Genomic DNA, 18,072 nt, shown 5'->3' with positions numbered 1-18,072 from the left:
TACCTCAGAATAGCATTTGATTTTAAGGTTACAGTAAGCTTAAAAAACACATAATTCAAATTAGTTTTTAGTTTTATTAACAGATCCTGGGTAGTTTCTTTTAATTGAGAGCAAGTTTTTAATCATAGTTCTTAAGTTATAAGAAACGTACTGTAATTTAAACTCAGTCCTCAAATAATTCATTTTGAACCCAATATTTTTTTCATATTTTGAGTTGATAATCCTAATGCCTCTACAGTAAGGACAGAAAAATGTTTAAAATATGCATACTTGAAGTCAGTCATATAGTAATGTAAAAATCACACAAGGACACACCAAATCATTCTTTTTCTGAGGTTTAATTTTAACTACTGAATTTTAAATGATGGATAGAACAGCAATCCAAATCTTCGCTTATTATCAATGCACAAACTATTTTTTGTAACTTGAAGGTGAAAGAGATTCTTTTCACCATGGCAATGCTTTCACCCTTTTTATGGTCTTCCTTTTTTAATTTTTTTCCTTTAAATCCTTCTTCTTCAAGTTTAACAAGTCACTTCTGGTTTGGCTAAAGTGCAATTCTAGCACAATAATGTTTCAACTTGCAAGGAAGAACACCCTTGTTGAGCTGATAGAACTCCACCAGCTGGATCAGATCCGTAAACCTCGTGTGGCCGTCGTCCAGGGTGTGGAACATTTCGCCGTCATCTTCTACCTGCAAGAGCAAAAACAACAAGCTAGTGAGAAGGGCAAACAACCCAGCAGGCCAAACACATTCTACTGCATACTGCATCTTTATATGCCCAAATTCAAGCTAACTAACTCAAGGACAGTAAAAACAATGAATGGCATGCCAATTTCTTTTTCATAACCTCACTTGCATTGAAAGGAAATATCATCTGATCCTGGTATAAGCAACGTGGCTATACTTTCTCTACGTCTAGTTCTTCAGTGTTCTTTAATTAGACTAGTATGACTATTCTGAATCAATACACAGTGAGAATGCTGAGCTACTCAGTGCATTAATGACCCCACTTACAGACATTAACTTCCATTTCTAAATGTTGTCTACCTAACAGGCTCACTTAGTATATTAAAAATGAATATTCACATAATTTGTATGAGTAAATTGATTCTGAAGCAATAAAATATTATGTTAATGGGCTGACAGAGTTCTTCTTTTTTGTCATGTCAGTAAGCTCTCCTGGCATGAAGCAATTCATATGTGCCAGGGACACCGTTCCCATAATCAATGAAGTAGGGAAGACACTTCATATGGACTTTGGGTTATTCCAAAAAGAGTCCATTCAAAAGGAAACACCAGTAATTTAGCAATCTCATGTCACACTTCCTGAAAGTAGAATAATTCTCTATTCCACACTACCTGGTTCCAATATACTGATAACATGCATACACACCAAACATACATGTGCACACACACCAGCAGAAGCAACAAAAATCCAAAAGCAAGTTGTGCCACTCAGAAGCAGAATCATAAAAAAATTTTAAATGTGCTCAAAATAGTTGAAACAATTTCCAGTTCTGGGGCACCTATGCATCTATCCACAATGAGGAAAAACAAAACTTCAAAAGCAAAAACAAAACAAAACAAAACACATTTTGGGACAACAGAGAAGAAAGGGATCTAAAATAATGGCTTTTAAAGAATTGCTAGTAGAATTCAGGAGAAAGAATCTTTAGTGGCCTTTTAACAACCAGGGGCATGAGGTCTATATGATATTGCTAAATCAAATTTCATGGGAAAAGTAAATTTAATTTTTACAATTCCTGTACTTCTTACATTAATTCAGACTCATAAAACCATTTATGCCAAACTTAACTCTGGTCAAAAAACTCCCAAATTATATTTAACGAAAGAACCAGAGACAACCAAAGTTTCCAAAATTGTACATATCAAGATCACCTCTAATATACGCATGTGAAATCACAAATTACTTACCGGTATAATTTGAAAGTGCTTTATTTTTTGTGCATGACTCATTGACAGCACGAAAGTTTTGGGGTTACTCTGGCTATCCCGGACCAAGAAAACTCTACAAAAAGAGAAAGAATTTCAGTATGTTTCCACATTTACTTTTGGTTTTCATAGAAATACAGCATGTGACAAAACCAGAACGTACGGACATAAATGTAGCCAGTTTTCTCGCTCTGTGTATTCCATGATGGGATTATCCAACATGGCAAGCAATATGGTATGACATTACCTTCTACTATAAAACTGTCTTTCATGCTAATTTTAGTAGCCCATTTGCAAGACTGTTTACAAGAACCCATATAAATGCTACGATGGCATCAATAATTGGTGCTGTCTCCTTTTTTCCACTGAGAAATTGAGTATTTACATGTAACTATTATGCACAGAGAATGGGACATTAGCATATTGCTGTTTTAACTTCTGGGTCATATTAGGCCCTGAAGGAAAAAAATTATTTAAAAGAAAATTATTTTTAACCACCGCTTCTGGATCCCCTTTTTTTCTTGTTTTTGGTTCTTACTGTTACATATACAACAGAAAGTGAGAAATAAATATGTTCTAAAAAAATAAACCTGAAATCATTTATTAAATGCCTGAGCAAAATGTTTTAAGGTAAAGAAACACCCAAACAGCATGTTCTTTAACCGTGAAAAATGCAGCAGAAAAACCTTTATGATGTCAAGCCAGTAAAACAAGATGTGGCCTAACGGCCTACGGGGACAGTGCTGCCAGGCGTGGATTCACCCTTACTGGCAATACAATGAAAAACCAGCTTTGCACTAATTGTTGGCACACGGACTGCAGAGGCTCCAGTGGTGACTCCGGTGCTAATCTCGGTGTGCCTGGGCAAAGAGGCAGCCAAATTTGAGCCAGCACAGAAGTCTGATGAGATTATCCACTTCGGTTACGCTGTGTGAGATCCCCACATTGCATCACTGGGAGATGGGAGGGAAGGGAGTTGCACTGGTCAGTGAAGCGGTACCTGACTCCCATTCCCGAGTAAGTCACCACCACCACCTAGTGGCCTGCCTCGCATCATCACTTCTTTCCAAAGAAATACGAGAGAAAAGAATTTTAATTAAAAAAGTAAAGATACTATCATTCTTTGTGCAATTATTTCATTCAGTTTACAAAAACTGGCTCAGAAAGAAGGGAAATTATGATGCCCAAAACATTTATCTATTTTTCCTGGTTTATTTCTTTTCTTAGTCTCATCAGACTGTGATTCTGCTGAATGTCCAAATTTATATCTAAAAAGACCATGCCCCATGCAGGGAAGCATATTAAAATCTTTTCTTATTTAGAGTCTAGTTGAAATTCTGACTTGCTATTAATAATCTTCCATGGGAAGATGCATTTTTCTCCAAATGTCAGTATTAAATCACCTTGAAATCTTGTCATCTTCTTAAGCCAACCCTTGAAAGATATAAGAGCCCATCCCTCTTGTTTAAATTGATGCTAGCCCCATGTCTCATCCAAACCTCAAAACGACCTCGTCAATTGTATTGTACTTGGGAAAAGAATGTAGTCAGTATTATAGCAAGTATCTGAAATACGTGGACAAAAAAAATCTTTAGATTATAAATTGTTCATAACATATTTTATATTTCTCCTGTATCTTCTATGGTACCCCCCTAAAAGATAACATGAGAAAATGTCAAGGACTCTTTGTATAGGTTTACATTACTTCAAGTTTTTTAAATTTAGATAAAAGGACACTGGAATATAAACAGAAAGAAAAAAGAGGAAAGTCTAAATACATAAGCAACTTTTTACTTAACATACCCTGCATCAAAATTTGATATTAGTGATTATCGGTTAAGAGCAGAGCACCCCATTTAGTTATCTGTTCATTTATGCACAAATACTAACCATACACAGTGGAACAGGTATTATATAGATATTTCTAGGATATATTGGCAGCCATCCTTACAGAACAAAGTCCCTCCTGTTTTAGTAAGTCAAAGCCAAAACTCTGTGTTGTTGAATAAGTAATTACTGACCATAGCAGAAATAAAAATCACTATCATTCAAAATCAAACTTACCCATCCACAAGTCCTTGCTGAATAATCAGTCGCTGAGCTTCATCTCTAGAAATTTTGTGGTGAAACCAAGGTTGGGAGCGGTGGATAGCTGAAGAAACAGGGTGAAGGAATACAAAGCTTTGTACGAAATGACCCCAGTTTGATGATACACGAACTTTCTACTACCATAAGCCCTCAGTGACTACATCGGAATGCACACCCACCCAGGCACGGCGAGGAGGCCGACATACCCATGTTCACAGCAGAGCTCTGGGAAGAAGCCGTGGGGCTGCCGTGAGTGCCCAGGCGCAAACATCCCTTTTTCTGCACAAAGAAGGGAAGAACAAATTTCAGCTTTCTGAGAGAAATAAACTCAAATCACAACTCTTGAAAGAACAGGAGCCCATCTGTACCCTCCATGCGAGTCCCTCTTCAACGGCAACCGAGAGGGCTTCCGTGGGATTGTCTATGACTCTGCTCTTCTGGCCTGAGAAGTCCATTGCTACCAGGGAATTCTCTGATATACTTCTCTGGAAAAAAAAAACACATTTTTTTACCATGAAAATATATTTGAAGTTACACTGCAGTGCTTTGCTGGCAATATGTTTGCATTCTAGGAGGTGGTTCACCTTCGGGTGGCTAGCAGGACATTAAAATGTTAACAATACACATTCTGCCATAAAATAGTTTGGTTAAAGAAATTACACAGTTATTAGTTAAGGTCAATGAATTAAGTGTTGAACAAAGGGATTAAAACCTTTCAAGGTAAGCATTCCCTTCTCCTAAAACAACCCTCTCCTCACATTTCCTGGTAGAACAGGAAGACACCAATTCAGAAAGGCATTTTAGCCCTTCCCGTGGATAAAAGGATCCATCACTTCTGAACTCGGTTCTCTATTACGCTTTGAGAATCACCAATTATCACTTAAATGTCAAATCTATCTAATGGTGAAGCAGCAATTTATTAACATTCATGATACACTAAAGCTATAGCAAACTGACTTCTACCACGTCTTTAGAAAGAAATACTGCGCACTTCATAACAGAACTGCAGTATGCATTTTATACATTTACCACCTCAACTTTCATCTAACTTAGAAAATCAAATTTAGTGAAATAATTCAGATAACTCCATATTCTTACATTTTCTGTAATGTAATACATGAATATTTTTTCATCTTGTGAGAATAATCATGGCAAAATGAGGGCTGCGAAAGTATGTCAATGACAAAGAAATGATAAAAGACATGTTTACACATAATTTTAAACAAATAACAATTTTTTATTAATAATTTTTGTCAGTTACTTTTTGTGTTCGTATTTTCTGAATGTGAAAATAAAATATCCAAAACCTGGACTTAATTTTATTTTTTTGTTTGTTTAGGGCTCCACTTCACAGCAACCTGTTAAGAAGTACGCCACCCAAGTCCTGCATCTTAAAAACAGACAATTGTCAAAATCTCCAGTCAAGAGTGTCTCTCCAAAAGAAAAAAAATTCAAAAACTATGGACAATGGACAACGTTTAAGTTCTTCTCTACTCGTCCACAGAGGAGCAGAACCAAAACTGGAAGGCTAATAGTCAATGAGGAGCCAATGTGCATCAGGAGACTCACGGCTAAAACCACTCTCTATCTCTCCACAAGAGTTCAGCCATTTCTAACTCAGCCTAACAGTCTCCAGTCATAAGGGTGCCTGAAACCTCATCCGCACACAAAGAATCGGGGTGGGGGCTCATTTATCACCACATCCTGCACTGTACTCGTATTTGGTATTTGCTCTTCAAATCATGCTACTGAATCTCATTAAGGTTCACCTTTACTTCCAGAGATTTAGCATACAATCCTTCATTTGTTGCAGGAGCCTAAATAACTGACAGCTGCTCTTTTCCGGACAGACGCTGTCTCTGTTCATCTCTATTTGCTGCTGTACCTTACTTTCCCTTCTCACCTGTGATCCTCTGTGCTGGGCTGTGTACCAGCTGGCCATACCTTTGCTTTGCGAACTTGAAGGGAAAGCCTCCACCTGCCCACACCACAGAGTAACTAATCTCCATCATAACGATGCCTTATCCTTATAATATCTCTACCTCACATGCCACAATAGACTCTGTAATCTTGAGTTCCTAATAACATTAAAATACTGTTAGGAAAAATAAATAAATAAATGTAACCTGTTTGTTTTGGCCTACAATATGATAGGCTAGAATGTAAAACACGATCTCATGCTCCGTAATCACTTGACATAAGTGAGGAATCTACAATACAATTAAGTACTTTCTTTTTTATTTTATATATTCATTTTTTAGAGAGAGGAGAGGGAGGGAAAAAGAAAGGGAGAGGAACATTGATGTATGTATGAGAGAAACATTGACTGGTTGCCTCTTGCATGCCCCTAGCTGGGGACCTGGCCCACAACCCAGGCATGTGCCCTGACTGGGAATCAAACCAGTGACCTTTTGGTTCGTAGGCCAGCACTCAATCCACTGAGCCACACCAGTCAGGGCACAAATTAAGTATTTTCATTTGCTACATTAACTACACTAGAGGGAGACACGAGAATATAGTAAATATTTTCTACTGTATGGCAGGCGGTGGATAAAAAATTAATAGTTTACCTTTGGTGGACAAAGAAATGAAAGTGAAGCAAAATCGGACTTGAACTCAAAAGGTCATTTTCAGCTCAATTTCTTTCACATAGAAAAGCAATGTTGATAACATTCAGAATCAGTGTAGTTTTCAAAGTATTTGTCCATATTTCTAGTTCTTTCTTCTACTGGTATAAACAGGCAAACCTTAAAAAAAGGGTCCACAATTTTAAGGGCATGCCTCTTTTCTTTGAGAAAGAAAGGCCTGGGTACAGTCTGGATTATCCAAGCCAAACACTGAGATCAGATCTGGTCACTCTGAGTGGACATAAAATGTTTTTCAGGCTGAGTGACAACTGGTAGCCATTCGCTCTCTGTCACCCCATAAAAAAAAAAAAACATCTAGATAAAGCTGCAGTGTATTCCTTAGCAAGAGGGCATACAATTTTCTCAGATGTTGTTCTCTCATTAACTTCATACAGGGCAACCAGACATCAGAGGTTACATTGATTTTAGAAATTATGCAACTGCCCTCATAATTTACACTGCAGGACACCAGTGACTCCATCAAGGTCACGCAGACAGTGCATGGTAAAAGCAGAGACAGGCAGGCTCTATCTAGGGCTCTGTTATGTACCACAGAGTGGGGGCCACAGGGAAGAAACTGTGGCATGGAATGTTTAGGTCAGGGTCAAAAGTGAGGCAGAGTAAGAATTCGTGTAGACTTTCTTTTCCCATCCCCTCACTCCATCCAGGACCATATTAACAGATGCTCCTTTTAATGAATCACCCGTTTGCCTTAAAAAGAACCAATTAATTATATTTGGCTTCCTGAAATACCTGCTGACGATTTTCATTTCAAAGGCTCACAGTGGTGGCTGTTACGTGCTATATGTAACTACCATGTTCACTACAGCGTGAGAATGTGTTTTTCTCATTTCCTTTCTCAAAGTGTCTCTGAAGAAGATAATCATATTGTTCCTTTACACTAACTTTTCTACGTTGCACTGAACACAGTGCTTGAGTGAAAACCAGCAGAGGCAGGTGAGGGGCACTAGTATCCATTATATAGGTCACTGATTCTTCCACAATAATCTAGAGAGTGGGATTCAGTATAGACACCAAAATAAATACAAATACTTCCCCTAAACTTCCTAATTTCCTTCATGGAAATTAAGGAGGACAGAGCTAAAATCTCAACTGCTTTCTGATCATGACAACTGCCATACAGAACAGACAGGTCCTCATCACACGGACACCTACAGCCCACCTCCTTCAATTCCTATTTTCAATAAGATTCACCCAGCAAGTGTTATTTTCCCATACATGGTGTTGAACACGGAAAGCTACACACTAACCAAACTGTCACGTGTATCTTGATCAATAGTAGGATCACTTTCAATGGGAATAGTCAAGAATAACACCATACTTGTATGCTAATAACAGTGATGAGAATAGAAAGTTCTTTGTTTATGACAATTTTTCCTATGATGAAGGAAGAGGACACTAAACAATTGCCTTCAAATGCATGACTGCCATTAATATGCTCATCCCAATAACTTTAGATTCTAAAAGAAATGCAGAAGGATTTAGCAAAGGATTAAGATAATAAAATTCATTACTATTTCTATATATATAGATTGAAAGATAAGGATAAGCTGACAAGTTATAAAAATACCTTGAAGTGATTGCTTTTATAAAAATTCATTACATTCGTTTCTCATTTTAGGGCTTAAAAGTAGTATGATACAAAGATGAGAAAGTTACTCTTCCATAACTTAAAGCAGCAGAACTAAAGGATTGGAGTTCTTTTTCCATATTAGTCTATCAGGCTTCATAATCAACAGTATTTCATGCTTCATTCCTAGAACTCGGCCTCTCATCTGCTACATTACATGTGGGAAAATGCTCCTTCCTTGGTCACAGGCTCAAGGAGCACATTTTTAACTTAAGTGGAAGTGCAACGTGTTAGCTGTTTTGTAACACAGGCACAAACATCTGAATTCCTAATATACTCAATACTAAAGAGCATAAGCAAATTAGCAGAACATAAAGTTTAATTTTAAAAATTAAGTTCTTGTGTTAATGTACAGAAAGTTAAAATCAGGTCCTAAAGAAGAATGTGTCTGCGTGTGTCTGGTAATCAATACCCAAGTTGTGCCCAGTATATATCTGAGAAGCGGCGCTACACTGAAGACAACACATAGCCTGTATTTTAGCTGGCAGTTTGGGGATTTTCTGGAGAGCAGTCTGCTTGTCAAGGAACTGGAAGTTTAAATTTTTTATTGTTAGAAATCCAGAATGCAAAAAAGCTTACATATATATAGTACAGCTTGTAAAATTCCAAATCTTTACAGTAGGCTACGGCAATTCCAGAATTAATATTAAATTAAATAAATAAACCCATAATCAAAACCAATAATTAAGAAAACATCTACAACCCCATGAAAAATATTCTATATATTATCTTATTAAGATCTAATCTTCAAACGTCGTAATGAGATAAAAGGACTCATGTAATTCTTTCAAATATTTAAGTTTTTTCTTTATCATATAGCTATCTATTTTAATTAGATATTTCATGTATACTCTGCTACTATGATTTTATTTCATAGGCTGCAATCATACAAACTCTAAAAAATAATAATTCAATATAACATTCAGGTAATATGATGCCCGAGTCACTTTATTTGATCAAAAGGAAAGAATGTACATGCATTATAATGTACTGCAACTGCAAATTAAGATAATGTAAACATAAAATGAAGTACAGGTCCAAACTATGGTCCTTACCATGGGCGATATACTCTGAGAACTGCAGCCACTTCTCCCTTGATACGGATGCATGTAATTCTGGTACAGCTGCATGCCGTACTGCGGAACGAAGGAACAAAGACACAGGCCCACCACTGTTACTACACGGATAATTTACGAAAAGCAACACCATCATTCATTATACGTCATCAGTATAAAAAATAAAAATGATAAGCATTCCTTGAAACAAGTTAAAGCAACAAAATTTTTGAAAGATAAACCTTTGGGGCCTTAAATTGATACATTTAAAAATAGTGGGATTTTTTGGGACCCACTATTTAAGGTCTACCTCCCTAGGACATTTCTATACACTGTTTTCAGCACCAACAGCACCATTGTTGGGAGGGGTACATCACCTAGTGATAAAAAAAGCTCACTTGGGAAGAAGTGCCAGGCTTTGTGGTACAGAGACTCTGCAAACACATGCTGAGCAAAACCAGGTAAAATTTACCATAACCTTCAATGACTGGTTGATGAATGACATTGTCTCTAGCAAATCCATGCACTGGGCGCTATGTCAGCCTCCTCTGGTAACATTACATTTACGTGACACTGTTTCATGTTTGGCTCTAAATTCAGGGAAATCAAGATGGTGGGGAATGAGGCCGAGTTCAGACAAAGGGTCACGAAATATAACATAAATGGCAGTAGATAAGAACTGCAGCATCTTTACTTTCAGGAGGTAGCATCAAAAAACTTGGGCTGCCAGGCTACAAAGAGAAAATGGGTCTAGACTGTAGTACCAGATTATTAATTTCAGAATCGTTAAGAATACCAACTGCTATGAGCAGACTTAACATGCAGGGGTCCCCATCTGAAACTGGAAGATAAACCCCCTTAAATTTGAATCACTTTGGTACAGAGAAGAAAGAAAATAAAAGAAAGAAAAGGAAGAAAGGGGGGAAAAGGAAAAGGAAAAGAAAAAGGAAACCAATGGGACAAAGAGTTTTTTTCTGTTTGATTGTTTTTGTTGGTTGTTTGGGGTTGTTGTTGGGTTTTTTTTTGCTATACTCTACAATTCTCTCCATTTCACGGAGCCTTATTGAACTTATTAAAAGCAGGTCCTATATAAAAAAAAAGACACATCATGGAAACCAATCTTACCCTTAGGGTGAATACCATTTAAATATTCCAACAGAGCTGTTTCTCTACTAAAGACTATTTCCTTAAAAACGATTTCAGTGAACTGGATATATTTGGTAATTAGGCAGAAAATCAGAGCAGGGCGAGGAAAGTCACTGTGTTTAAGATTCTGCTTTCAACCTGAATATAAAGCCACACTCATTTAAAATTCTCTGTGTTGACTTCTTTTATCCAATTATTTCCCAACTTCAGAAAATTATTTTTTGATTTAAAGTTTGATTGACATTAATGAGACTTAATAAAATTTATTATAAATAAACTCTAGGCCTACAATAATTTTAAAAAGAAGACAGAGGAGCTCCATTCCTAGTGAAGTTCATTTTGGAGAATATACAATAACCTCCAACCAATACTGTCACAAGGTCCACGCTGCTTGGCCACCTTTTATTTATCTGCAGTGAAAAGCCTGCTACCAACTAATAAGACTGTTTTCTTCAGAGATGTATTGTCCCTGGTACCTGCGGTGTTGGCCAGTTGCTTCTGTGCTGTTGGAGGTCTTTGGTAGGCATTTAACTCTGGCTAAGAGGTAGGGCATGGGTCACTTTATCATCCCCCTGTCCCTATGGAGGGGCAGAGAAGGGACCAAAATGCATTTGAGTAAAGCTAGCAGAGTTTTAATGAAGGAAAGGGAAGCAGACAGGTAACTAGGACACTGTGGATAAGCAAAATGCCCTTTCTAAGTCTCAGATTTTCTGATTCTGTACGTAACTGGGATTTCTCCAAAGAGAACAGGAGTATCTCCATCTGATGCTACATGAAAACAAAAGGGAAATGAAAATAAAAGAGGCCACATTCTTGGGGGAGGCTATGTCTAAAAAGTAGTATATGATAAAAACTGGAGGGTATTTCCAGTCCAGGCAACATAACCCAGACTACTTTGTCCCCGCTTCTTCTCACTAAGTACAGCAAGTCCTTGAATAATGTCATTTGATTAAAACATTGATGAGAGAAAAAAAGAACTGACTCCTAGCTGGGGCCACTGTCTGTGTGGAGTTTGCACATCTTCCCCGTGTGTGGGTTTTTTTTCTGGGGACTCTGGTCCCCTCCCACATCACAAACATGTGCATGTGGGGTGAACAAGTGTGTCTACACTGTCCCATCTGAGTGAGTGCATGTGAGTGTGCCTGTGACGGAAGGGCGTCTTGTCTGCAGTTGGTCTTGCCTTGTGCCCTGAGCTGCCGGGAGGGGCTCTGCTACCTTCAACCCTGAAAGGATGGGAAAATCATTTTATCACTTATTTTTATACATCTTTCTTAAATGATGTAAAATTCACATTTACTTTAATGTCTGTATTTAGAAGTTTAGTGATGTTTATCTGACCAGAAGTATACCATAGAAACTGAACTCTGGTTTTATCAATTAGCCTTTGATATACCGGTTTCATTACACATTGTTTCTAAAGTTGCAGTTTTCAAGAACCTATCAAGGACATTAAGTGAAGGCTTACTGTGCAACGGTAAACTCTGGAAGTAACATGACAGACAACCAAAGGTGAGGATCCAAAGATACCTCTAACACCAGGTGACCCCAGTCACACCAGCCACAGGGATCAAACAGGTGCCCCAGTGACAACCTGCCAGGAAAAACAACTCAGTCGCCTAGTAGCGTGTCTCAGGTGTGTCTATGCTGACAAGTCCAGGCTCATGAATCTGGATATTCTGAAGTATACAACAGGTCATACTACTTTCCTGTTTGAAACCCTTCACGGGTTTCTCACTGGCCCCAAGATAAAGGTCCTCACTGGTGCTTGCCTCCCTCCCTAGCCTCAACTGGAAAAGATTTACCATCATTGAAACAAATAGGGAACACCAATGTGGGAGCAGAATAATGGCCCCCACAGATGCCCACATCCGAATCTCCAGAACCTATGACTATGTTAGGCCTAGATGGAAAAGGGGAATTAAGTTTACCTGTAATTAAGAGCGCTAATCAAGTGACCTTGAAATAAGGGGATTAACCTGGACTACCCAGCTGGATCCAGTGTATCCACAGGGGGCCCTATAAGCAGATGCGGGAGCCAGAAGGGAAAGAACCAGAGCTACAGCAGTGTGAGAAGGACTCAGTGTGCACTGCCGGCTGTGAGGGAGGATGAAAGGGCCACGAGCCAGGGAATCTAGGTGGCCACTAAGGCTGGAGAGGACAAGGAAACAGGTTTCCCCTTGGCCCTCCAAAAGAGAATGCAGCCCTGCGGCTACCTTATTTTCAGGCCAATGAAGGCCCCGTTCAGACTTCTGAATGACAGAGGGTAAGGTAATACATGTGTACTGTTGTAAGCCATGACTTTGGTGGAAACGTGTTATAGCAGCTCTAGAAAACTAATGTAACTGAGCATGTTGAAACTGGACATTTATGACCCGCAAGTGGCTTTGAGGAGAGTCAGGTGAGAGAAAAAAGTAAGAAGGGGACCACCTGCCAGAAACTAAGCATTCTGTATATGAAATGATCATAAGTTCTTAGACACACACTTCTCAGATTTTAGTATCTTTACAGTTGACTTATAATCTGTGGCATTTTATATGCACCATGGACCAATCAGCTTGTCACCGAATGAGATGGGTGTGATTGAGAAATCATTAGCATCAAACCTTGCACAGGAGATATCAGTGGCTAGAGAGACAACCCCACAGAACAGAGCAAGGCGCCCATCTGAGAGGTTCAACTTTCCCAAACATTTTGAGAGTATATAGCTCGATAGTCTGTGGAAAATACGAATATCCTTAACTCTGAGGTGAAAATGATTTAGAAAAGCCAGACTTAGAATATAAAAAAGCTTAACGATACCTTAACTAACTTATTTCACACATATTTTCATATATTTGTATATATGTGTATATCTCTATGTATATACACAAAATTGATAAATGATGAAAATCTAGGTCTACATAAATCTAACTAAATGAAAATAAAAATTATAAGTAATATGAAAGTATCATATCATAATATTATTGGCACAATTCTTTCTAGTTACACACAAAAATACTAGTGTATCCTCGTGAGGTCAGTGGTGTGTTAGACTTGCTGAAAGACTAATCTCCAGAAGTGGGCTTACCACCTGCTTCCATGCTGGGTCCTAACTTTGGGCCCAAGTTGGAAGGGAGGGAGACTTGGCCAACAAGGTGGGAGAGCATGTCCTCTCCTGGCTTCCCACAATTCTGATGGCAGGGGAGAGAAAATCAGAGACCTCAAGGCATTTTCTCTACCATAGTCATAACAGTCAAAGGGTACAAACAATGCAAATACCCACCAACAGAAAAATAAACTGCTTATTTAACATACATAGACATACAGTGGAACATTATTCAGCTGTAAAATGAAATAAAGTACTACTGATGGATGCTGCAGTGTGAATGAACCATAAGACATTATGCTAAGTGAAAGAAGCCAGACACAAAAAGTCACCTATTGTATGATTCTGTTTGTATGAAACAGATAAATTCATAGAGATGGAACAAAGGTTGGTGTATGCCAGGGAATGAGAATAACTGCTTAATAGGTACAGTTTCCTTTGGAGGTGAAGAAAATAGTTTATTTTTATTTTTTTACTTAGTGATTTTGTGAGAGATAGAAACAGCGATTTGTTGTTTACTTATTTATTCATTCATTGGTTGCTTCTTGTATGCGCACAAACAGAAGACCAAACCCGCAATTCTGGCGTATGGGGGTGATGCAGTAACCAACTGAGAAAGGGCAGGACAATGAGCAAGGGCCGGGGCAAGAAAACGCTTTGGAGTGAGACAGAGCTGGTGCTCACACAACACTCTGAATATACCAAATGCACTCAGTTGTTCATGGTAATCTGATTAATTTTATATTATGTCAATTTCACCTCAATTTAAAAGAATAAAAAACAAAACCCTCTTCCAAACCTGATATGACAACTAATCTGATTCTGATTATTCTGCCCTTCATCAGAAAAAAATAGTTAATAATTTTATAATTTTAAATTTAAAGTTGTGTTAAATTTACTAGCAGATAGGTTTCAAATATAAATGTTTTCTATACATTCTGGAAGAAATCAATTCTGTGCCTTCCCTATCTACCTATCTTTAGAACATCCTTATTCCTTTGAAAATGTTTACCCACAAATTATACTTATGAAAGTTGTAATTTCTATTTAACACCAAGGTAGATGCTTTAATAATATATCTATAGTGAACTTTACATAATAATTTGAGTTATACTTAAAATAGAAAGCAATTTACACAATGCAAAATGAAACACAAAACAACTGCACTAGAGATATATATCCAGGTGGGCACATTTTAAAACATACTTCATAAGGAATGGATTGATGGCAATCTTTTTAAAATACACACTAAGTCGTGTACAAGAGAACTTTCAATCAGTTCTACTGGGTATAAATGTATATTCTTAGGTAAAATTAAAATCAAAACATTTCTAAAAGCAGAATACTCCACACAAAAAAGATAAATGAATTAAGTTATTCCACTCTCCTCTGCAAATGTTTATCTTTTAGAGAAAAGTAAAATACACACGCCAGGTGGGGGTGATTTTACTTCTTACTCACATACCCACACAGACTCAAGGCAAATCTCTGCATTTTGAAATACAGCTATTTTCAAACCTCGACGCTACTCCCAGCATTTAATAGAAGTGCACGATTGCAGTGAGATTACCTTAAGCAATCTAATCGCGGTCACCCAGCACGTCCTACTCTGCTCTTCTTCTGCACAGAGCATTTTCAGGTCTCGGGGCCCCCGCGCTTTGTTAGGCTAGAAGGCCACAGCACATTGTTTATCGTTAATGCATATCTTGAAGGTAACACCTGTTGAAATAAAAGCCACTAAAATTCTCCCATATGTGTAAGAGAACGCTGTCTCTTTTTAAAAGAAACTAAAAGAAACTCAAGCTTACCTAAAAGGCTGAGGCTTGCTTTATTCATCTATCAAAATATTAAGCCTGTACCTTAAAGCAGAATCCATAGTTAGTTGGTGCTCCGTGTTTTTTTTTGCCTGCCAGTGACACATAAATATCACTACTGCCAAATTCGCTGAAAAACTGCAAATGCCGGGGTTCCTTTAAAAAAAAATATATATATATGTGAGTGTTGACACAGATACCTATTTTGCTGTATTGATTTTGTATTTCTATTATATTACATAATTCATATCTTGGCAAAAAAATTATCCCAAATAATGTCACAGAAACAAATGGGAAGAAAAGCTGAGATACTACATTCTTAAATAACCAGGTGCTTGATACCATATCACTTAATTTGAGAAGTGGTTTATAATTTAATTTGAGAACTTGTTTATAATTTAACTTCCAATATACCAAAAAAAACCCACTTTCCTATTCCAAAATTATTCCCTCTCACCACCATTTCAAGGATTTTGAAGAGAAGACAGAAAGAATGGCTTTTGAAAATATTTTCCTTTCTGGGTTTCAAATAATGGCAGTTCTCTAAAAGGAAGAAGGATGGGTTAAGCCTCCACAGCCGTCAGAGAAGAAAAAGGCAACACAGACAATGATTCACGCTTCATTTGGAAATAGCCGTCCCTCACGTCTGTGTACTGCCTAACACACCACAGCAAGCAACGAGACAGGAGACACGATTATCTTCCTTTGCTGAAAGAAGGAAGCCTGTTCCGGTGAGCTCAGGGAAATTACTTGGCAGTGGGATGTATCTGATTTTCAAGGCAAAGTAGAATCATGAAGTTATTTCTTCTTGGAGAAATCCATGAGATTTAGAACTGGTCATAGGAAATCACTAGGCCATATTATTCTGTGATAGGTTAATAACTTGGAGAAGTGTTCAATTCCGGGGTTGAATATATAATCAAAACTGACCAAAATATGCCTGTTCTTCAAAACCCTGCTGCTAGCTGCACGGTTCCCGACCATACCAGCATTACCTGGGAGTTTGTCAGAAACACAAAATCTCGGGGCCTACCCTAGACCCACTGAATCAAAACCTGACTTTTACCACATTCCCAGGTGATTCACATGTACTGAAATTTAGTAATGTTCTAAAAGAAACAAAGAGAGAGAGGGGGAGAGGGAGAGGGAGGAAGATGAGAGAAATGAAACAGAGCATTCAGCAATTTGAGCAACCAATTCGCATCCAAATCCAAAGAAGTTTCACTCATTTACCAGCAGGCTATGCTGTCCCTGATGGCTGGTACAGCGGGAACTTCTATGTATGTCACTGATTTCTACGTGTCACTGTTTTTAGGTATTTCGATCCGATGAATGACTACAGATCCCAATTCCAGGAAAATAGCACAGGACAGAACACGGCAAAGACGAGCCCCGCCGAGAGCCCGTGGGACAAGGGAGGAGAAAGGAGAAAGAGACTCTAACTGGCGTGGCCTTTAAAGCCGAATTCCTACATAGAAACTGATTTGTTAGGGGGAAAATGTCTGATTTCTAGGAAAATGAAATAAGAACATCCCTGCCCACCGATACTGTACAAGTCAATGTCACTGAGTCATTCCCATGTGAGAAAACGGCGGCTCAAGAAATGCTGGAAGGCCATAGAGGCATGTGCATTTCCTCTTTTGATTGATTTTCCCCATTACTACAGGCGTATCAAAGGCTTATGGCATTATAAAACGACAAGGCCAAGGTGGCATGGTTAGTGAAAGCTCAGTGTGCGCTTGTACAGCATCGGAGGGGTTGGCGAGGAGGGTGTTTCTCTAGAGTTATTAGATGTTTCTCTATAATGTAAGCCGCAGTCACATCTTCAAGGCTTACAGAAGCAGTTACCTAATTCCTTCACAGCCTACGTCTTTAGAAAGAAAAATAAATTGGCACCCTTCTTACAGGAAAAGGGCAAGATAGGGACTATGTGCCAGGTAGACATGTCAGTATTAGATACCAGATAATCTACATAATTTCTACCACTCATTCTTGAGGTTATATACATATATATATATTATATATATATAATATAATGTATATAAATTATCAAGAATGACTATTCATATCATACTGGAGGTTACGTAACACCCCATAGTTCTTTATTGAGGGGAACTTAAAATCATTTTCATGTGTAGACCACTGACCATGAGCTTAGTAGGCAAGGCTAAAGAGAGTATTATGAACTGACGAACAGCAAAGTCAGACACCATTGAAAATAGCTAAGGTCCAGACCGCAAATAGAGATTTGATGCTTAGAATTTTGTCTAGCCAAGGGGAAGCCCTCTACAAGGATAAAAACATGGATCAAGTAGAAGAAGAGCTGTGTTGTATAATGAGTAGGGAAGACAGAGGGTGAAGGGTAAAGTTGACTTTAATGAGAAACCTGTTGCAGAACTAAGAATTCAGGAACTCAAGAGACATTACCATATCCTCCAGTGAAGAATCACTGGGAAAAAAAAAACAAACCAAAAATACCACAGTGAGCCATGGCTGGTGTGGCTCAGTGGACTGAGTGACTACCTTCAAACCAAGAGGTCACCGGTTCGATTCCCAGTGAGGGCACATGCCTGGGTTGTGGGCCAGGTGCCCAGTAGGGGACAAACAAGAGGCAACCACACACTGATGTTTCTCTCCCCTTCTTTCTCC

General features: G+C 38.2%; 1 protein-coding gene across 4 annotated transcripts in view; it reads right to left on the bottom strand.

The window, feature by feature from the left end:
* Positions 1-319: 319 nt before the first annotated feature.
* The window catches only part of GRB14 (growth factor receptor bound protein 14), a 133,117-nt gene continuing 115,364 nt past the window's right edge, over positions 320-18,072 (bottom strand). For all 4 annotated transcript variants that reach the window (XM_037044572.1, XM_037044575.1, XM_037044573.1 and 1 more), the window contains 8 exons: positions 15,469-15,579; positions 15,180-15,275; positions 9,379-9,459; positions 4,414-4,530; positions 4,252-4,324; positions 4,022-4,109; positions 1,940-2,033; positions 320-694 (listed from right to left, as the gene is read on the bottom strand). In XM_037044572.1, the coding sequence (XP_036900467.1) occupies positions 548-694; positions 1,940-2,033; positions 4,022-4,109; positions 4,252-4,324; positions 4,414-4,530; positions 9,379-9,459; positions 15,180-15,275; positions 15,469-15,579 (807 nt within the window). In that variant the 3' untranslated portion in view covers positions 320-547. The remainder of the gene's footprint in view (positions 695-1,939; positions 2,034-4,021; positions 4,110-4,251; positions 4,325-4,413; positions 4,531-9,378; positions 9,460-15,179; positions 15,276-15,468; positions 15,580-18,072) is intronic.

The sequence above is a fragment of the Sturnira hondurensis genome, unplaced genomic scaffold, assembly GCF_014824575.4.
Source record: "Sturnira hondurensis isolate 20B ecotype Veracruz unplaced genomic scaffold, ASM1482457v3 Scaffold0004136, whole genome shotgun sequence".
NCBI lineage: Eukaryota > Metazoa > Chordata > Mammalia > Chiroptera > Phyllostomidae > Sturnira > Sturnira hondurensis.
This window is presented reverse-complemented; position numbering and strand designations above follow the sequence as displayed.